The 22,693-nt window shown below is 37.9% G+C and overlaps 3 protein-coding genes across 5 annotated transcripts in view; 1 reads left to right on the forward strand and 2 right to left on the reverse strand.

Moving 5' to 3' along the window:
• Nucleotides 1–16,345, reverse strand: part of LOC149609948 (unconventional myosin-IXb-like) — a 29,411-nt gene extending 13,066 nt beyond the window's left edge. Inside the window, exon 1 of one of the 2 annotated variants that reach the window (XM_089860004.1) lies at nt 16,209–16,345. The gene's annotated coding sequence lies outside the window, so the exon portion shown is untranslated. Of the gene's footprint in view, nt 1–6,564; nt 7,105–16,208 lie in introns of those variants that run through there. The other variant, XM_089860003.1, reaches the window with a different exon arrangement.
• On the reverse strand, nt 9,094–14,661 carry LOC149609949 (uncharacterized). The gene has a single exon (XM_089859745.1). The coding sequence runs from the start codon at nt 14,659–14,661 to the stop codon at nt 9,094–9,096; it is 5,568 nt and encodes a 1,855-aa protein (XP_089715871.1).
• On the forward strand, nt 15,598–20,417 carry Start1 (Steroidogenic acute regulatory protein-like). Of its 2 annotated transcripts, none has more exons than XM_089860015.1 (14): nt 15,598–15,746; nt 15,876–16,039; nt 16,100–16,349; nt 16,503–16,583; nt 16,646–16,723; nt 16,805–16,858; nt 16,920–17,046; nt 18,235–18,330; nt 18,470–18,540; nt 18,842–18,991; nt 19,074–19,169; nt 19,249–19,328; nt 19,726–19,924; nt 20,002–20,417. In XM_089860015.1, exons 3-14 carry the CDS (start codon nt 16,107–16,109, stop codon nt 20,104–20,106), a joined length of 1,380 nt encoding a protein of 459 aa, XP_089716141.1. In that variant the 5' UTR covers nt 15,598–15,746; nt 15,876–16,039; nt 16,100–16,106; the 3' UTR covers nt 20,107–20,417. The 2 variants fall into 2 exon arrangements, with proteins under 2 accessions (XP_089716141.1, XP_089716142.1); XM_089860016.1 differs by having other exon boundaries at nt 15,649–15,831; nt 15,928–16,039.
• The last annotated feature ends 2,276 nt before the right edge of the window (nt 20,418–22,693 follow it).

A 22,693-nucleotide genomic window follows, 5' to 3' on the forward strand; every position in this document is an offset into this window, starting at 1 on the left:
ACGAGTGAAGACCTTAGGAAGGTATCTTCGCAAGATCACAACCATTTCGTGATGATATGTCTTACCCGGGCGGCAAATATCATAGAAAATCTTAGACTCAAAATTGCTCAAAGAACATCCCCTTAATATACGTCAGACTTATCAAAAACATCCTGTATAGGATGAAGTATCGATACTAGTTCGAATGTTTGGCCCCAACATCCAACGTAATATTTCTATAGAAAACTCGGAACAAATAATGCGTGAAATGTAAATATCTTAATACAAAGTTTCGTGGAATTTCTCTTTGTATAATATTTATTATATAAGATGGTGAACTTTAAAACTTAAAGAAGATGGATTCCTCCATCCTTGAAGTGGACGCTAATTAATTTTCCGGCGAGCGGGGTCTAGACAGATTAAATCGAATCCTGCCTTCGACGAAATTAACCGAATGAATAATGGGATTTTCAATTTAAAGACTTGAAAATCGCCCCTCTCTCCTCATCCATTCCTGGGATGCCTAATAAATTGAGGATGAATGACAATTTAACGAGAGGAATAAAACAGAAATAAAAATATAATTCTGTATGAATAATAATAAAAAACAATCCTTCAACCGATATCGTTTGCAAAAACATAACACCTTAATTGCGAAATACGTTGGAAAAAATCCGGGATACGATTTGTCATGGAAACCCCTACCTTTACCAGTTTAAAGTAGAGTTTACAGCCAAGATAGTATATTTATTCAAATTCCAAAGTAGTTAATAATCAAACCTATCTACAAGGTTATTTCGAGAAAACAACCCGACTGGTACCGTGGACAAATAAAAACAATGCTTTTGTCATGGGTGGGTTTGACCGTATCGTATTGTTAATTAAAGGGTAGATTTTCTTGCGTAGTTATAATTAATTGCTTCAATATAATAAACGATCAGTATCCAAAGAATTATAAATTTCTACATAAAGAATATTCTCCTTAGATGTTCAGTTAAATCGACTTTAACCACAGTTGAACGTCTGATCTAAGTATAATAAACACTAAAAATATTTCAAAGAAAGAAATATCAAAGTAATTAGAATTCAACCCACTAATTAATGCCCAAAAATTATAAATGTTAATATATCCATAAACGGCCTTCGTTTCACGTATTTCCCCTCTAAATTAATTCGCATTTTTCGAACTAGTATCTAGTGTGGGCAGATCTCACAATTAAAAATAATCTATAGCTTCACAAGTTGTTTACGTTAATACCTAATATGGAGTAAACAAGAACTAATTTAAACTTAAGACCTTTACCTACACTAGGAGTTCATAGAAAAATAATAATAATACGCCGTACAAGAAAAGTTGCCAGGAACGCGGGAAAATTGAGGGAGGGAGATTTAGGAATGTTTCTTAATCTAAAATACCGCTGAATAATAATAAACTGAAAAGGGTTTTTAAAAGGGGGGAAAGATACGGATAGAGGTACTGTACTTCAGCTATCTGGCTCAGCGCAGCGTGGCTAATTCGAGTAAAGAGAAGTAAAACAACACGAAGTTTCGAATCCATTGTTTTTCCTCCCACTACTATCAAACGTTAAAGTTCTGCACCAACAAATAAACCAAATTCATTACTTCGATCATCAAATTACCTTTGATTTGAAAAAATATAAAATTTTGCTTGTCATTTTGGTATGGAGAGGAATTTCTTAACTGCGCTTAGGGCTGCCAGTTATTTGTGGAACTGAATGATCTGAATCGAACAGAACTACAACATTTTCAGTCCGTTTTAGACAGTGGTTGAATTATACTCACAAATGACTGGCAACATTTGTGCGCACAAAATCTATTGAAAATTTGAGATTGAGATATATCTGAAGCCTCAGTCAGATTCAGACTGATTAGGTGTTTGTCTGGAAACTATATTACCTTCGTAATATCGTATTAATAATAACAATATCTAATACCTTTGTGTTACTATACTTTTGGTAAAGGTAGGCGCATGCATAAAATATAGTCGCGTAATAACCGAGTCTATTTTTGCCGCCATTTCCCGTTGCCTGCTTACGCATCCGTAACTTCCGTTTACGGAAAAAGGCTGAAGCGGACGGTAATGGTAATAACAATGAGGCGGCGGAGTCAGGTGCGCGTTATATTATGAATTCCAATACACCGGTAGTTCCTCGATTCCGGCGAATTATTAGCTTTTCAATAAAATGACAGATAACAATTTCCCACTCACCCCCACGACGATCGTAAAATCATAATTCGAATGGAAATTTTGTTACACATTGTCGCTCAGACTGGTGACGCTACTTCTTTCTGCCCATGATTAAATATAGTAAAAGACCACGTGCAACCCTTTAGAACAATATTGAAATTGAAACATAGAAAAGATGATAATAGTGCACTGAAATATACCACTTGAACATGATCATAACGCAAGGAACGTCTTAAGAGACAAGATGTCCATCATTCAGACACTGTTACCTTCCCTTCTATTCAACCTCTTCAGAGCAAACTTACATAACCTTAATATTTCCCTGAATTTCACTAAAAATTATTAATTTTCCTGAGTTTTCCTTAGTGAACAAATTACATCCCTGACGTTTCCAGGTTCTCCAAGTTTGTATGATATCGTTGGTCATTACCACTTGTAGAATCTGTTCGTCTCATACACGATTCTTCCAAAATACCCGCTAAGTTTAGGGGTATTCGCTCGCGTGTGGTCTTTAAGCGGATATTGGGAAGAGGCACAAAATAGGGAAATGCTTATTTTTCGGCGATCATCATCATCATGCAATCATCCTTGAGCTCGTTTTTATGTTGGTTGACTTTTTTTAGGAATAGGAATACATTTGGGGATTATATTTATCTCAAATTTCGGATAGTCTTTTATATTTTACGATTTTTTGGAAGGGGAAAAATTTATTCAGTTGACACAGTCTTCCGAAATGGGATCACAGTTATTGGATAGCCCTGTTTGTTTTCGGAGAATTTGAGAAAGCAAATTTTTCGCTCGCTATCTCCAGATTTCTTTTTTCAACGAGAGGTTTTGCCCCTATATTTTTTACACTGACTCTCTCGCTTGTCAGCACGAGTATCTTGTAGCAAGAATGCGCTTAACTCCGAAGCTGGCAGAGTTAAAATATAGACCATTGCATTAAATACTTGCAGAGTAACCAACACACGCGGTTATTTTCCTCGTGCCAAGGGGCAACACCAGACGGAGTTCACCCGAGTTCACTACAAGTGGTGGGAAACTAGCCTACTCGCACTGACTCAAAATTAAGTTAGCGTCCTGTTACTTATTTAGTTCATTAACTAACAGTTACACTGGCAAAGGTTCTGATCGACAAAAATAAGTGAATTTACTGGTAATATGCCGGGTATATTACCATATTAGAAATACAGTATCCTTATATAGGTAATTTACGGCGGGAGTTTTTAAAATATTGGTAATTTGCTGGCTTTAAATTAAAGCCAACTTACATCTACACAAAAATCGTTTGATTAGAAATTGGAAAATTTGATCATCGATGCTCAAAACGATATCAATATTTGAGTCAAACACCAACATAAATGTAGATAAGATTTGTAATTTCGTCTGTTTGGGTTCGCAGTTTTAATGTTGACAATCAAAGTCCTAACGCAATACATCCTACTTATTTATCAAAAAGAGTAAATTTGTAAGATACTACGAAGTGCCTTAGAAAGAGAGAGTCGAGGATGTCATTCGTCGCCAGTGGAAAACTTGATACTCTCATCCAATCCGAGTTTGCCTCAATTCGGTCCATAATAAACCCTAATCTCGTAGCATCCACTTTTAATCAAACTAGGACATACTCCTTCAAATACTTTCCTCTAAACCTAGGATGTTTCAATCGAGTCGGAGAGGCCAGACGAGAGTTGACCCCCGGGTGAGCCTCCCTCGATCCATCACGACGCTCCATCCATTCCTATATTCATCTCTCTTTTTCATCCCAGATACATATATATTTCTTTCCTTTTCTTTAGTCGCCAACTCGCCGCGCGTCTGAAGCCCGAGGACGATGCGACACCTCCTCCTCCTTATCTTCTAAATCTCATCAAGAATTTACTCAATTTCCTCAAGAATATCAACAGGCCAATTACCTAAATTGATGACTGGCTAGCCTCGCGTCTCTCGTACTTATCCGTCCTCATCTCGAGCCCAATACAAAAATCGCCAAGAGTCCCAATAGTGTTTTCCCCTTTCACCAGGAGTAAATAAAGCGTGAACTCTAACTTCAGGGTGTCACATGATACAAATGTCAGTTCTATTAAAGTCATTATTCGCGGGAAACGTTGGTTAATTCTCAAGGTCTTATCAACATTCAACGACCGCAATATTTTCAGTGAATCCGTGGTTAAACTTTACTCGTTTTCGCCAAGGGGAGTATGATACATCTTTTTCTTTCCCAAGATTTATATCGTTTGGGTTAGTTTTCCTAATTAGAAAAAATCGAGAGGTACTTCTTGGGGATCAAACAAAATGTCCTACATGGGTTGATTCGATATTACTAGCCACATGTTCCGAACGATTGAAAGCGCGTTTATCTAACAGACCATTTCGATGTAACTAAAACGGAGCCTGCGCTGTAGTCTATTTGTATCATGAGAGTACGCAGAGACAGCAATGTATCAACCCCCTTGTACGTCCCGATACTGAGGGTTGCCTACCCCCCTTTTTTACATTGATAAGGTATAGGCCCTATTCTAGCGAAAACTAATTTGAATTTGAGATGGTTTACAAGTCAGAACTATCAACTGCAAATCTATTTACTTTCAATCAATTGATTTACTTTTGAAGATAAACAATATCACTTGAATAAATAACTCGAACCATAGCACGTGACAGAGAATCGGGGGAATATAATTAACAATCAGCATAAGTCCACATTGAGAAATTATCGAACTTTTGAAATAAAACAATTCCTAGTCAGAGTTTTAAATCAACTCGTCAAAAAGAAACGCTAGGGTAATTTATCGTCACATTGCATTTTCATTTCTTTAAAGATCTTTAGCGTAGGGAAAGTTTAAAGACCATGTATAACGGATAAATTCGGTTAAAGTCTTTAAATTGCTGCTTCGAATTAAGAAAAAATGGTTTTCCAATAAGAAACCTCTCGAAGATTATGGAAAATTTTTAACCACCAGCTAGTGACGTATCGGATACCAAACATCATGATAAGGATTAGTAAGTTCAGTATTTTATTATCTTCACGTGTTGCTTCCTGCCCTAAAACGAAACACCTTCCCTGTGTCCCTCTCCTGTCCAGGGGGTCCCTTCATCCGCGTCATCGGTAAAACCAGAACAGGGTAGGGTCTTATCAAGGTTACTGGGATCTTATATCCTATGGTAGGGTTTAGAGTTGAGATGGAAAATGTTTTTAAGGTGAAGGGCAAGGGGTGAGTCACACAGCTTTATCGGGAACGCGCTGTACCTTTAACTGTAAAAAAAGCTTCACCCTTGACAGTGATTACATGTAACGTAACGAAAAGCTATGTCTTGAAATTTGAAAAACCAAGTCGTGAGAGTTTCAGATTAATTTTAAAATTTCGAGTAAAATACCCTTGAGTTCAAATACTAAAAATCGAGTATGAGATGTGGCAGGGCAAAACATTCGTCGCAAGTAACAAAACTACCGTAATCGGTGTACAGGGAATTTGAGAGTGATTAGCCCCTCTGTGAAGGGCCATGATCTTTCACAAAAAATGGGACATACCGATCTCAATGAAACTATGAACGATCTAGTTTAATGCTGGCTTCCCCAATAGTTTAACATAAACACGTCTAATCTTTTCCTTTCTACTGAACCCGCTTTAACCTTTTAATACTTTTCTTAACCCCATATACGACGCTATCTTTATTTTAACGAGAATTTTATCCTCAAACAACTATCATCTGAAATTTTATTTTTGTGGTTTCATTTTAAATATTTATAAAAAATAAGGAGAGGATGTAGGATTGGTGGGAATAAAAAACAAAACTAGTTAATGGAGATTAGTGAGTCGAACTTGATAGTTTTTTCCCTCTTTATGCCCGCGGTCAAAAACGAGATGACCTTGAAGATAATGGATACCAGAATCGCGTTAAAAAATAAAAATGCACAAAATGGAGTCTCAGCTTTCATATTTTAAAATATTAAAAAAGTATCGAATGTTATAATCTTTACCAAGGTATTAAATAAATTCCTTAATCAGCTAAAATGAATTTTAACTTGATACTGGTATCAGATGCATTCAAATTGAGGTCATTCATAAAAATATGTTTAAAAGTCCAGGCGGATTCACTTCGTATTAAGTGGAAATTGTACAGAATGGTGTTTAACTTTAGGTATTGGATTTCTAACAATGCACCTATAATTTGGTGAACCCACAAACGACCTGTCAAAGACTCAAATGACCCTATAAACGTCAAACTACCAACTGTTAAAAACCGTAAAACGGTTGAACGAACGTAGATAAAAAGATCTACAATTTAAACGCAGTTTAAATCCCGCTTACGCATCGTTTCAATATCAAAATCAAAACGTAACAAATAAAAAGAATTTGACAATGAAATTGTCAATATACCTTTTTCCAAATCGAATCAATTCCGGATAGGAAACACAAACGTCACTTTGTTGTCTCGTAGATCGCATAATGCCACAATAGTAAATACACACGTCCGTTCCAGAAAACCTTACACACAGCGCGATTGTTTAAACTTTTCGATCAAAGTTCCCGATCCACATTCGAGGTCCCGCGGTTAATCCAAAAGACTGAGTGAGGTAACACTAGGTTATAAGTTTCTTAATGAAGTTAAGCGACGGGGTGAAAGGTTAATGGGGAAAACGAGTACGGGAGATCACTGATCGCGTGATTAACGGAGCTAGTTCTGAAAAGATTAGGAATAATCCAAAGATACCGTTGTTGGCTCGGTGGGGGAAAATGAAAATGGTATACCTTTTTCTTCGTCACTTCGAAACTAGGTAATAAAAGAAAAGCCACGAAACTGGAACGTTTAGCTATTAGATAGCAATCCGAGCGAAGCGAAGAATAGCCAACTAAATGGTTGATTTCTATTCGGGACTTATTTTGGGACGGGGGTTACGCGGTGTGGTAGCCGCGGCTCCGACCAGAGAAATGTTACCGTCTATTACTCTATTTTGATATGAGCGCCAACCATCCACGCGGTGCCTTTCCACCGCTAGGGGTGCCGATGACCTCTCCACGTTCAAGCGGAGCTTTAAAGTTTAGTTAGGTCTATGTTTAGGCCCACGGGCTTATCTATACGACAACACTTGGAGTAAGAAAATAAGAAAACTTATTTAAATAAAACCTTTCATTATAATCGACTGCAACTGTTTTGCGCGTCTAAATCAGAAATCACTATGACGTTTTCCATTGGCTTTTACTAAAATATCACTCCATGGTGTCGAGAAACTAGCAGACAATGGAAAACCGATTCAAAGTGCCGGTGTTTAAATTTAATATAAATTAAATCAAAACTGTTATTATATTATCCATCGAACTCCCTTTAAGAATTGGATTTGTAGTACCTGGACTTAGAACAACCTAAAGTTTCGAACTGATATGAATATAGCAACTCCTTAAGTTATTTCGTCCACGACTACACTAGCACCAGTTTTTCGGGAGTTTCCGCGCCAAGCTCTGCCGTCGGCAATTTCGCGTCACCAGAAACGTAAACGCTATAAAAGGGGTTTTGAAAGAAAAGTTTTTATTTACCCTGTCGATACGGCTGGTTGATTTCGCGTAATTTTCAATGTGTAAACTTCTATAATGAAAGGTGGAGGGGTGGGCGAGCGACTAAAGTTGATATCTCGCTGTGGCCGTTTTATTTCTGCGGGTTCCATTCAATTGGAACCTTTTACCTATTTCCTGGCCGATTGTAGCCATTGCCGCGCGCCAACGAGTAATTAACGGCGAAAAGCGGATTCCTATTTAACACGCTGACTCTATTTAGGATTAGGAACCCATTTTTTCCATTATTACTAATTTGTTTAGGGTGTGAATAGGGGGAGCGCGTAGGGGGTTACTTCCCTTTCGTGGCCACCGAATTTGCGCGCAATTTAGGATTGCTAATTATAGCAGGAAGTAAACGGGTGTAGATCCGTTTTCAAACTTTTCATAAAGGCTAAATTGTAATTAACTGCTTTTTTACACGCCATAACAAATACTAACATTGAAAAATTACGATTATAAAGGCGGTATTCTAATATTTATGGTTTATAAAATGAGAGAGACTTGATTCTTGAACAAAGCTATTTTGAAAACTGCAAAAGTTGATAACATAATTAAACTCTGAGTAAAGCGAGGGGACAGTCACTCAGCGGACCCACTAAATGAATTACACGTTTCCACTCAATTTCCGGTGTACGTCACTCTGACGTCACAACTGAAATAGCTCCTTAGTTTAAATAGGGGTATCCGGATATGAAGAGGAAAATTAAAGTAAAAACCAATAAAAAGTGTGGCGAAATGTTATTAATGATAGAATTAATATGCAGTCGCTTTGGGAGAGCTTGATTTTTCGGGCGGACTGAAACACCCGTCGCGTTATTATTTAAATTTGACTAATTTAAGGAACGATTTTGTAAACGGAAGATAATTCTTTTGTCGCGTTGGAATTAGTAGTTCTATACAAATTAAGTAGACTTGGTAACCATAAAAAACAACAAATCTTTATTTTTTGAATTCTCGATAGTAGTAAAAGTTATATTCGCTTCGCATGGACTTTTCATACGTCTTACTTTCGCGGGAGTTTCTTAGAAAAGACACTGATTTTTACTCGTTCCTTTTTTACCATAAAAGGCCCTTTTCTTTTGTTGGGAAGGGGACCAACACGTGTAGGAACCCCCGTTCCCTTATCTCCTCTCCAAATCAAACTTTCTATCTGCTCCTGGCCTTGACAAGAGAAAGGCCAAGAGCAGTGACCGAAGTACACCATAGGTGGCCTAAACTGTTCCATGCGAGGCGAACACATTAAGCATATTGAAAATACAAGTACATATAACACATCACTAAATTTTAAAGAATATATAAAAATGTTTTAACATTACTCCCCCCCCTTGAACGCAAGTTCAACCATATTATTTTGTTTTACGAAAGTTCCAAGGGGTAGAGGAGTTGAATGGGTCTTCTTATTTCCGAACCATTTGACAACCTAAGATGGCAAGACCTTATTTTTCCGTCTCGGCCAACGTGTGTATTTTGGACTATTGCCATCTTCCAATTTTGGCGAGGTATTTTAGGTTCGCTAACTAAAACCACGTCATCTACTTTCAGCTCTGGGGTTGGTTTACTATGTGGTCGATGATGCGCCGATCTTAGTTCCATGAGATAATCGGTTAGCCATCGATTCCAAAACCTTTCAATTAGAATTTCTCGATATTTAAGCCTTTTGGTTAATATTTCGCGTGTCGCGTTAGGATTTTCTTCAACTGGAAATTTACGCGCGGGAATTGCTGTTAATCGATCACCGATTAAAAAATGGGCGGGAGTTAAAGGTCGCGGTTCGCCAACGTCATTATATGTAAAGGTAATCGGTCGCGAATTAATTACGGCTTCAACTTCGGTTAAGATTGTTTCAAGCTCTTCGTGCGATAGACGTGCTTGACCGAGAACTTTTTTCAGGACAGTCTTCACGCTCCTCACTAAACGTTCATAAAACCCGCCCCACCAGGGCGCCCGGTCGGCGATAAATACCCACGAAATTTGAAATTTAGCGGCGTGTTTTTGTACTTCGGGAGCTTTCAGACATCTTCGAATTTCTTTGAGATCGGCTTCCGCCTTTTTAAAAGTTTTCGCATTATCCGAGATTATTTTTCGCACCATTCCGCGTCGCGCTATAAACCGTCGCAAAGCTAACAAAAACTTATCCGTTGTCATATCAGACACTAATTCGAGATGAATGCTTCGCGTAACGCCGCATGTAAATAAAGCTATATAGCATTTTTCTTGTTTTCGCGTATATAAAGGGCCAGCAAAGTCTAGTCCACACACCTCAAAGGGTGGTGCAGGTGCCACACGACTCGCAGGTAAAGGGGCCATGGTCATATTTGCAGGTTTTACTTTAAATCTTCTGCATACGTAGCAGTGGCTAATGGCCTTCTTTACGACTTGTCGACCCCTCAGAAGCCAATATTTTTCTCTAAGTTCAATAAGCGTATCATTTACCCCTCCATGTAGAAGTCTCTCATGGAGGTGTAGCGCGAGTAGCTCCGAGAATCGATGATCAGAGGGTAGAATCCAGGGATGACGTTCTCTATACGTCATTTTCGCTTCATTTATTCGTCCCCCTACACATAACAGACCCTCTTGATCTAAGAATGGTTCCAAGGTTAAAATCTTCGAATCTGAAGGCAATTTTTCGCCCTTCCTTAGTGCGCTTATTTCTTGTTGGAATGCTTTTTCTTGAGCCTTTCTTGCCCAGTAGCACTCAGCTACAATCAGTTCTTCGGCTGATAATTCTCCAGTAACCTTTTTATTTGGATTTCTTAAATTTCTCATGTATCTGAGCCAATGGGCGGTTATTCTGTTTGCCTTCTCTAAGTTACTGAATCTATCGAGATCCAAAAATGGCTCTTTTTGCAGTTGGACTGCTGCAACGGCAAGGCCTTCGCGTTCGCTGACCAGTAATTCTTCTTGGACCTCTTCAGAATTTATTATTCCCTCTGTTTTTAAATTTTCATCTTGTCTTTCGCGGTTTTCACGGAGCCATTTTGGTCCACTCCACCAGAGTGAGCTTGTTATTAAGTCATTAACTTTCTTCCCTCTAGTTGGGAGATCGGCAGGGTTTTCTGTGCCTTTCACGTGTTTCCATGCTCTTGGATCGGTTAGTGTCTGAATTTCGCTCACTCTATTTGATACAAATGGTTTCCATTTAGACGCGGAACCCTTTATCCAATACAAAGCGATGGTCGAGTCAGACCACAAATGCGTGCTAGATATTTTAATCTTGAGTGTTTTTAGCAAATAATTGACCAATCTTGCTCCTAGTACTGCTGCCATTAGCTCCAACCTTGGGAGTTTTAATTTCTTGATGGGAGCTACGCGAGTTTTTGCTATAACTAGAGACGTGCTGATTTCTCCTTGTTCATTTTCGAATCTCAAATATACGCAGGCTGCAAAGGCTTTTTTGCTAGCGTCTACAAAACAGTGTAAAGTTATATTACTGTTCTCTATCCCAAACATCGCTCCAAAGTAGAATCTTGGAATTTCGACTTTCTTTATATCTTTTATCTCATCGCACCAGTTCTCAAATAAGGAGGATACTTCTTCGTCTAGTTCGCTGTCCCATTTTGTTCCCTTCACCCATAGCAGTTGTAAGATGAACTTCGCTCGGATTGTAAAAGGTGAGAGAAATCCTAAAGGGTCAAATATGCGAGCGACAATTTTTAAAATCCAACGCTTTGTATTTGATTTCCCGGATAATCCATTTACTAAGGAATCGCAGTCATACACCAAAACGTCTCGATTTTCATCCCAGTATAACCCCAATACTTTAGTGTTGGAACTTGGAGCTTCAGGAAGGTTCCATAATTTTCTAAGCTTGCGAGAGTTACTCTTAAACTTCCTGAGGTTCATTCCTGCCTCTTTCAAGATAAAAGCAGCTTCTGTGGTGAGATAATACGCGTCTTCTACTGTGCTTGTGCTTGCAGCTAAATCATCTACATAGAATGATTTATCAACGAGCTCCCATATTCTTGGTTTCTCTTCAGAGTATTTTCGTGCGTGATATCTTAGAATTTCGGCCAGTACGAAGGGACTCGCTGTCACTCCAAATGGTAATCGAGTCATCCGATAAACTTGAAGACTTGTCGCAGAATCAATGTTGTAAATATCTGGCCATAAAAATCTCAACACGTCACGGTCATTCTCATTGATTGAAATTTGGAGAAACGCTTTCTCCACATCACCGATGAAGGCGATAGCTCCTTCTCGAAACCGAATTAAGACGTCTAATAATTCTGGATTTAAATTAGGGCCTGTTTCGAGGCATTCATTTAGTGAGAGTTTTCCGACTTCATGGGAAGATGCATCCTGTACTACTCTTAGCTTTGTTGTGTCGTGATTCTTTCTAATGACAGCGCGATGAGGCAAGTAGAAGATTGGTATGAATTCATCTTCAATTTTTTCTAGATCGACACTTTTGATTGAAGGGGTGACCAATTCGGCGATACCCTGTTCGACTTGCTCTTTAATAACTTCATTATATTCGTGAAGGAGTTTTGGATCTTTCTTGAGTTGTGTGATCAAGTTACGCGTACGTTTTAACGCTACTGGATAGTTGTCGCTTAATTGCTCCTTATTCTTTTTCCACGGGAAAGAAATCTCATATCGCCCTTCTTGGAATTTGATATTTTTCTCAAATAATTCTAGAAGTTCACTATTGTCAGAGCATACTGCATCCGTGTCAGTAATTCCCATCGCTTCTAGGTCAAAAAATCTTCGCAGTTCGCGTGATATCATTTCATCTTCGTTTTCTACGACCAAACTTGATACGGATATTGCTCCTACTATTGAGTTATTAGAATCCACCTGCGTTGGACCTGCCACAGTCCAGTCAAAGGTGGTTTCCTTCGCGGTTAATGTTTCGCTTATTTTTTCAGTTTTTCCCGTAGTAACTGCCCATAGATAATCAGAGCCTATTAACAGATCTACTTGAGTTCTTTCAGGTTCTCCTTCCCCAAAGGGGGAGTCAGCCCAAGGAAGCCCCTTTCCTTTCATTTTTTCAATGATTTCTTCGCTCGCCAGTTTGAATTCACCCCCACAAATATCAGGGGTCTCGGCCGCTTCAACACTTATTCGTTTGGTAGGGTCTCTTTTATTTCGCAGTTCTACTTTGACTCTCCTTCTTGTCGCCTGAATGGGAGTTCCACCCCCGAAAGGATGCACGCTATACGATTCTTCCCTTATGACTGGTAGCTTGAGTTGTCGCGAAATAGCTTTTCGAATGAAGGAGCCTTGGCTTCCTTCGTCTAACAAAATTCTAACTCCTGTTCTTTGACTACCATCTTCGCTAGATAAGATCGCTTTAGCCGTATTCAGTAAGACCACTCCAACCGTTTCAGTTTGCACAGCTGCTGATACTTGTGTTTCTCTACTCTCCGTGCTTTTTGGCTCAGTGTCCTCTCTCCTTTTTTCTGGTTTATGTTTAATATTCGTGTTACAAAGTGCTGGATGATGTTCTTTATTGCAATATTTGCATTTTCTACTTCTCAGGTAACAGTCCGACGCTAAATGGTTTTGTTTAAGACAAATGAAACAACATCTCTTTTTGGCTGCCATTTCTCTTCTTTCATTCACGCTTATTTTAATGCAGTTGATTGGGTTGTGCCCAGTCTCTTCGCAAAGAATGCATTTTCGATCCTGTACAGTTGTAGTTAATGCTGCAGCACTGGCAAATTTAGGTTTATTAGGGGCCCAATTACGTTCGCGTCCTAGTTCGCGTTTTGTATTCTGTTGATGCTCTTTAATATTCGCTGATTTTGATTCCATCTCGTTTTTCGAATCTGCGTAAGCCTGCTCCCTGCAGGTGATCTCGACCTTTAGAAACGCCATCAGATCATCTATTTTGACTAAAGCTGAACCTTGATTAGTACGATAAAAGGCTAATGATATTTCTTTAGGTAGCAAATCGAGTATCTCTGTTCCCAAAAGTCCAGCATTTAGTTCTTTCTTCTGTCCAAGCTCGTAAAGGCATCTCAATTGTACTTCGCAGTTATTGTAGAGTTTTCTTAAAGCTACAACATCGCTCGCTTTATGAATAGGAGCCTGATTCTTTAAGGCTTTTAAATGAGATTTCGCAACGATGTCGCTACGGCCAAACCTTTCATGCAACGTTTGAATGGCTAATTGATAATTTTGTGGAGAGGCCGTGTATCCCTTTATTTCGTTTAGGGCTGGTCCTTCCAGTAAGGACGTCAAGTAAGAAAATTTATCCGTCACGTCAGCAGCATCATTTGTATGGATATTTGATTCAAATTGGCTCCAAAATCGGGTCCAATCAGTGAATTCTCCATTAAATTTACGAATCTCTATTTTTGGCAATCGCACGCCTACTCTTCTACTGTTACTTCGGACGGTACCAGAAAGGTCTTCATCTTCTCTATTGAATCTAGTTTGACTGTTATGACTTCCATTTTCTCGCATAAATTGTTCTCTAATTTGTAAGTTGGCTGCCCGACGCTCTTCTAACTCGGCTATCCCTGTATTTGCAGATGCTCGACTGAGCGAAATATTTACTTCGGGCTCGCGTTCGCCATTTAGCACTTGATTTGCTAAATCCTTGATTCTGATAATGTTTGAAAGGTAATCTTGCGTGCTAGTAAATTCCCTTTCATATCTCTCGGAATCTATTATTAACTCTTCGATTTCTAAGTTGATACTTTGAAGAGCTTCTTCTCTTGGTTTTAATTGAATTAAAAAGTCTTTTATTACCTTTGCTCGCGGCTGAGAAGCGTTACATTCTTCTTCCATTGATTTTAAATATCTCGTAATAAGCGACTTAAAGGCTCCTCTTCTCCGAATTAACTTCGAAAGTTTCAAGTTCGCGTCACCATCATCTCGATATTGATTACTTAAAATGTTACTTATCGCACCATCTTGGTTGCCAGGTCGCTCCGGCGCATCACGATATTCATCCGGGTTGTCTTCTCCAAACATGATTCTTGATTATTTGTACTCAACTCGTATAGTTTCGATTATAATCACTCGCAATATTCATTAGTATAAACACATCAACCGCATACGTTCCCGGGTTTCGGCACCAAAAAATGTGGCGAAATGTTATTAATGATAGAATTAATATGCAGTCGCTTTGGGAGAGCTTGATTTTTCGGGCGGACTGAAACACCCGTCGCGTTATTATTTAAATTTGACTAATTTAAGGAACGATTTTGTAAACGGAAGATAATTCTTTTGTCGCGTTGGAATTAGTAGTTCTATACAAATTAAGTAGACTTGGTAACCATAAAAAACAACAAATCTTTATTTTTTGAATTCTCGATAGTAGTAAAAGTTATATTCGCTTCGCATGGACTTTTCATACGTCTTACTTTCGCGGGAGTTTCTTAGAAAAGACACTGATTTTTACTCGTTCCTTTTTTACCATAAAAGGCCCTTTTCTTTTGTTGGGAAGGGGACCAACACGTGTAGGAACCCCCGTTCCCTTATCTCCTCTCCAAATCAAACTTTCTATCTGCTCCTGGCCTTGACAAGAGAAAGGCCAAGAGCAGTGACCGAAGTACACCATAGGTGGCCTAAACTGTTCCATGCGAGGCGAACACATTAAGCATATTGAAAATACAAGTACATATAACACATCACTAAATTTTAAAGAATATATAAAAATGTTTTAACAAAAAGAAACGTAAGAACTCCTAAATCGCTTCTTCAATCGCAAAAAGTTGTTATCTTCTAAATTTTCGTAATTGCCATCGGGTTTGACTGTTTAAATTTCGCGCCTTATAGAACGACCATTTTTAAATGCCATCACGTGGCATTAGATGCTTTCTATTGGCCACTACCAATCCGCCGCTACCATTAAGCAATATTACAGGAGACCTAGCTTCAATGTAGTTTTATTAAAGAAACTCTCAATATCACTCCAGTAAAACTCCTCCATGTAAAATTACGTTGGAAAACGTCATACGCAATTTTATCTACTTGTTTTGATTTTGAAATTGTCGTCTGCTCTACATCGTCTTTTAAAAATTCACACTAATTTGAAGAATTGAAAAAAACTTTAGGTAAATTTAAAATTATTTAGTTGCAAATTGATTAAGCTCTCGTTGAAAAGATTTCCAACGTCAAAATTTCGGTTGAACGAGCAATGTAACGTTAATTACGAATTTATTCCTAATCTCTTTGTTGATAAGCCTATCTGTTTGAACAATCCCTGTGTCTCGCCTCTCTCTATTAATGATGAAGATTAAAGAAGGTTGTAACTAAATTTAGTCAGAGGGTAAATGAATAAGGGCCAAGGATTTCTCGTTAAATGGCTGGTTTCTAATGAATATTCAGATTTATAACCATTTTATAGGTAATGAAGTGAAACTTTCTTTGAAACCTCATAAATCTAACGCTTAACTCTTTTAAAAAGACTACAAATGGGTATCGTTCAGGGAAAAACCGAACGTAGCGCTCAACCTTCGTACGAGCCTGTTGTTGTGACGCTAAACTATGGTTCTATTAATGGAAATCATACTTACGAGGTTGATGCACCATCCTACGAAGCTTTAATAGTCGGAACTTCGTTAGGTGGCAAAATGTCAGCTGTCAGACGTTTCTTTTGCCTTTTATCCACTTTTGACTTGTTCTTTACTCTCCTCGTATGGTTTATGGCTGCAATGGTAATTTAAAATCCTATTTCTATTGTAAAATATTTTCTTGGACTCCAAATATGACCTGTTCCAATAGTTAAATTAGTAAAGTTAAGTTTGAGAGGGTGGTACTTAGAAATTTCCCCAAGTACTTAATAAAATGAAATATATTCTTTAACAAAGCTTACCAGCGAATCTGCTAAAGCGGCTTTTCGCAATGAAGTCCTGTTTTATACAATTGAACGGTCACTCTTTGATATTGTGGTGAATATAACCAAAGATTCCTTTACATTCTTGGGTTACGTAAAATAATGAAATCCTTTCAGATGATCTCTACCATTCGATTTACGTTACACATCTTAGCTTACGCGTTATTTCGTCTCGCTCATTGGTGGGTTGTGGCTGTAAGTAAAACGAAATAAAGTGCTTTTAAATTTAATTTAATTTAGGTTTAAAACGTGTCTAAAATATTATAATTGTTTTAGTTCACAACTGCGGGAACGGGTGCTTTCATTATAACGAAAGTCTTCTTCTTTGATGTAAAAGCAAAAAGAAATCTTAATAAAGCGTACAAATATCTAAAATCTCTTATTTTAACAGTGGTTGCACGCGAATCAATACGTTTCTATTGTCCTGTTCATATGCTCATTCGTTATATCATGGGGTGAAGCTTGGTTCCTTGATTTTCGAGTTGTGCCTTATGAAGATAAAGCCTCTATGCTTTTAGGTATTGTAAAATTATTCCTAGGCCTATATTTTAGGATTTAAGTAATTTTGCCCTACAAAGATAATGCTAATTTGCTTTTAGGTATTGTACAATTATTCATTATTACAGTTACACCCAGTTTCTAAATTGCACGTATACTCATAGTCATATAAAGGCAAACATTTCTATTAAAGAGATAAAGATTAAGTTTAGACTTATTACGTTTGATTGATAAGAGTTTTTATATATTTTCCTAAGATAATATTTGTAACTATATTTGACCTTGCGTTATCTGTAGGTTAAAGGAAAAGTTTAGATAACGTAACATTTTGCCTTAAAAATACTATAAAAAAAATCAATAAATGATCCCTTATTATAATATGATAATTAGCATTTAATTAGTCTTAAAAATAATCAAGAACTACTGCGCCATCCGCCATTGGTTTAGTGTCGTCTGCTAAACTGAACCACTTACCCTTACAGGATTGGTTGAATTCTCACAGGCTGAGAGAGGTTCGATTTAGCAGACGCCATCCACTAAAGCAATGGCGGATGGCGCAGTAGTCCTTGATTATTTTTAAGACTAATTAGCCTTATTCCTGATCAGCGCCACCTACCCATAGCGGCGACTTTGAGAACTACTGTAAGCGGCAAGCCAATCAGATGTCGCTAAAATCTGGTGACGTCACTGACTGGCACTCTCGGGTCTTACCAAAAATGACGTCACCACATTTTAGCGACATCTGATTGGCTTGCCGATTACAGTAGTTCTCAAAGTCGCCGCTATGGGTAGGTGGCGCTGATCATGAATAAGGCTAATTAAATACACTAATTATCATATTGTAATAAGAGATAATTTATTTTTCCTTTAATATTTAGAAAAAGTCCATTATTTATTTGAAGGTATAAAAAAAGTTATGGTATTTGAACTTTTCCTTTAAAGTTATACTAGAGGAGTTCAGTTATTATCTCTTAGCCGTAATACTTCATCACGAAGAAAGATTAAGGTATCTTAGATTTTAAAACAAAGGATTATTATTAACATTATTTGTTTTGCGTTATGTCACGCAAAGTGTATGCCTAGTTAAAGTTAATTAGTGTTAATTGAGGTAGCTATTAAAATGATGGATATAAAGCCACAAATATTAGGCGGTAAGCAATTTTACACGTGTACTAGTAAGACTTAAAAATGTCAATTTTGTATTTCAGCTAGGCAAGTAAATGAGCGCGCTCCTCTTATACCACCAAATGCTCCCATTTCAACTCCGGAACCGAATGAGGAAGAATGCTTTTATTCCCCTCAAGGTATCAAGGTTTCAAACTAATTTTAAGTTTAATTTATTAATTTATTAATTTGTATGCGATAGAATATTTTGCTTAGTTAAAAGTTCTAATTGTAGTTCATTACTTTACTAGTGTTAGTTTAATGACTTTAATTTAAAAGGTTCTGAAGACGAGAGTGAAGATGAGGATTATCCACCACGAGTTCCTTCACCTTTGAGACTAACTGCAGAGGTTCAATTAGCCTTATTCCTGATCAGCGCCACCTACCCATAGCGGCGACTTTGAGAACTACTGTAATCGGCAAGCCAACCAGATGTCGCTAAAATCTGGTGACGTCATTTTTGGTAAGACCCCGAGAGTGCCCGTCAGTGACGTCACCAGATTTTAGCGACATCTGATTGGCCTTCCGATTACAGTAGTTCTCAAAGTCGCCGCTATGGGTAGGTGGCGCTGATCAGGAATAAGGCTAATTAAATTAATTTCAAATTTAAAAGTACTTAGGCCTATAATAATTAGGTAATTTGCTTGTTAGGAGTTGGCTTATAAGCATCAAGGCGAATTAGCTCTAGACAATGCTCTCAAAATTCTCGCCTCCGATAACTGGAGGACCGAGAAAGTTTCGGGAAGTGATATAGTTCAAAGTAAAGTCATTCCTAGCTACGGAAAAGTTTTCAAATTTGTCGTAAGATAATTAATTAATTAATTAAGTTTAATTGCCTTGGTAATTCATTTAAACTTGATAATCTAAGTCTGGTTATGGTTAGGGAATTATTAATTTCTCATGTTGCGCATTAATGGAGGAATTATTCCATAAGTATCACACCTTCTCTAGCTGGAATCCTACCGTTAAAGTTATGAAAGTAATTAAAAATATATTTTTAATGACGAGTTTGGCTGCCAGTATTAGTTAATTTTTTTGTAATTAATAATTTTACGTAGTTACTTCAACAAATTGATAACAATACTGATGTAATGTATGTTGTGGCTGCTGAAGGCGGGGGTGGAATTATTAAGAGCAGGTTGGTTTGTTTTTAATCTCAGGAAATTATTCATTTTAATGAAGCAGGAATGAATTATCCTCATTTAGTGCTAGAAAGGGGGGGGGGGTATTGAAAAATGAGATAATTAGCCTTATTCCTGATCAGCGCCACCTACCCATAGCGGCGACTTTGAGAACTACTGTAAGCGGCAAGCCAATCAGATGTCGCTAAAATCTGGTGACGTCACTAACTGGCACTCTCGGGTCTTACCAAAAATGACGTCACCAGATTTTAGCGACATCTGATTGGCTTGCCGCTTACAGTAGTTCTCAAAGTCACCGCTATGGGTAGATGGCGCTGATCAGGAATAAGGCTAATTGAGTTAATTTACAAATGACGTGTAACGTAACATTATACCTTATTGGCATGTTGACAGAGATTTTGTTAACGTGAGGTCGTTTCAAAAACGGGAAGATACTCACATTTTAGCGTTGATTAGCACCACCCATAACGCCATGCCGCCTACAAAGAGTTACATCCGCGGAGAACAGGGTCCGAGTGCTTACGTGCTAACTCCTTTGGCCAATGATTCAAATCAGTGCCAAATGCAATGGCTGTTAAATACAAATTTGAAGGTTTGAATTATTAAAAAAAATAATAAGAATTTTATTTTAGTTAATCTTGTTTTAATTATAAAATATTTAATATTAAGGGCTGGATTCCTCAATACGTGATTGACCAATCTATAGCGAAAGTTATGTTAGAATACGTTTCAGCGTTACGGAATTATACCTCAACATTGGACCATATTACATGATCAATAACGTATTATTAAATTTAATTTACGCTGTTTTATATAAAGCCATTTTAATTTGCGCTATTTTCAGTAAACCAATATTTTTGTTACCGCAAATTAAATGATATATATTATTTATATATTGAAATCTCCATTTTTATAAAACGATTGTTATTTTTTTTCAATGTGCAATGTTAAGCCGCCGAAGTCAAATGCCGAAATAAAAAGCTTTTAGAAAAATAATTTAAAGTTTGATTTTTATGAAATTTAATCTTTGTATTTAAAATAAATTAATTTTTATGTAAATAAAATTTTGAAATATATTCCTTAAACGTGTTGCATAATTTCTTTGTTGTTAATTATAAGCCCACCGTGACATAAACGGCGCAATACCAATAAGTATGACATTTTCCATCCTTATAGATATGGCTTGAATGCGTACTTAGTTTCCACTAAAGGGTTTTTTTGTCGTTCCCTCGGTGTTGTGTTGCCAGGCTTTTGTTGAGTCAAGAGATTGCAGTTCAGTTTGAATCAGTACTTGACCAACGTGACTCACAGGGCGCCTGACAACACTGCACTGAAGGGAAGCTGAACGGATGAGATTCGTCTGGCTCAGACATTAGTTTTTTCCCCGCCAAAATGTCTATGCTAATCTACCGAGCGATCAGTACTGATCTTGTCTTTTTATACAGATAGGTTCCGAGCGGAACTCGGGCCGAGCGAGCGACCCATGGAAGAAGGGAATCTGAGACAGAGGTGATCTGGAACAATGAGTGAAACACGCAAAAGTTTTCAGAGCACTGCGAGAGTGTCCCGAGCACTGCAGTCAAATGGAATTCACTATAAGCATTTTCGCTTAATTTAGAATGTAGAAATCTGAAAATAAAAACTAATTTGCGAGAGTTCTTAATTACGTCCAAAAATTTGTTTATATTCTGATCCATTAATAATTTGGCAGAATGTCCTACAAAGAGCTGTATTTTGGAATATTTAAGATTTTAAGGCACCAGTCTAATAAACCTAAGCTCGTTTCACCTACTCTCAATTCTCAGTCCACCCACCCCGTTCCCCTGTATGACGGGCTACAGAAACTTTCAGGCGCCACCATGAACGGAATGGAATTAGATTATTTTGGACTGCCTCCCCAGAATCAGAGTCAATACATCAGGAAAGATTGTCTTCAATGGTGGATGACCAATGTCTTTGGAAACGTCAGCAATTCTGGTGTTAAAGGTTAAGGAATAATATTTCTAGGAAACGTAGAAAAGTTTGTCTCCTTCAAGCGTGACAGGGGTTGGGTTAGTTCATGGTTAGCTACAAGATAGCTACAGGCTTCTTTTTGTTTTCAGTAGCAACGTCAGCCTTTCTACGTAATGTAGAGAGGGCGAATAACAAATGATCCGGAACCGGCAACGCGGAAGAGAATTCTCTTCCCCAAGAGGACCCTATAAGACGTACAAGTGTAGGATGGCGTCACGTTGGTAGCCTGGGGTATTGCGCCACCGAAAAATTCCCTTATAGTCCGATCCGGTGTCGCTCGACGCTTCGATGGCTACTAAATGATGCATCTCCCTCTCGCCGAAAACCTCCCAGCCTTTTATTAAAACGCTCGTGGCTCTTATGTTAGGCCAAACTCTTTTATTAGTTAAGGGTGTCGGATAACCAAATTTACGTCAAACGGCAGTTAGTCACTTTGCTCAGAGGCCGGCCCGGTCTGCACTTACGTCTATGAAACCCCGACCTTCGAATGTGATAATTCATTAGGGCTACCGTGGACAGACAAAAAACAAGCGACATTACCATAAAAGAAGATCAGATTTACAAAATTTCGAAATACCGATCAGGAAACCATACTACGTTTCTACGTTTCTACGTAGGAAAGCACCCTAAGTATGCGTCTTAATGTTAAAACTTAAAATTTAGTCCAAAATGGCTTACAGGAAAAAATGGTCGAGCTGATTCAACTCATGAACCAACTCGCCAATTCTTATACGAAGTTCAGTATATTTGTCCAAATATTAATCAGGGCTAGAAACAAGTTAGGCCTACTTAAAAAGTTTGTTTTTATTTGGTCATTTTGCGTGAAATACGCTCGGCTAAACAAGAAATGGCGGCATCGAACAACTCTTAAAAATAAAAGAAAGTGCAATAGTGTAGGCACGTAATTATCCGACGCTTTCGACCAACAGTGGGTCGGAAGGAGGAAGTTTTGGCAGGGCAACACTGTTCGAGAACAGAGTAGGCTAGAAGAAAAAGATGCCAACAAGAAGCGAAAGAAGAGGACAGTGGTAGCAAAAGGACGAAGAAAAAGGGGGTTATAAAGGGTCACTTCCAAAAGCGTTTCGGTTCAGTCTTATAGTGGTCCTAAAAGATAAAAGGCTTTATCTGTTTAGTTTTTTTCGTCGTACAACTTCTTCCATCTCTATACTTCTAAAAACCCTTACCCACACGTTCTTATATCCTTTCCTTCTTTTCTATCTAGGAAGGAGTTACTGTAGAAGACGGTTGCTGGATAGAATCGAGAGCCCCGACAGCAAGAAGTAGATTAACGCTACGTTATCAAGATATTCCATATTCATCATTAATGTTGTCGTGAAAATAGCGCTTT

The sequence above is a fragment of the Phalangium opilio genome, unplaced genomic scaffold (genome assembly GCF_054372755.1).
Source record: "Phalangium opilio isolate 3A_F unplaced genomic scaffold, DU_Popi_V2 ptg000344l_1, whole genome shotgun sequence".
Lineage (NCBI taxonomy): Eukaryota > Metazoa > Arthropoda > Arachnida > Opiliones > Phalangiidae > Phalangium > Phalangium opilio.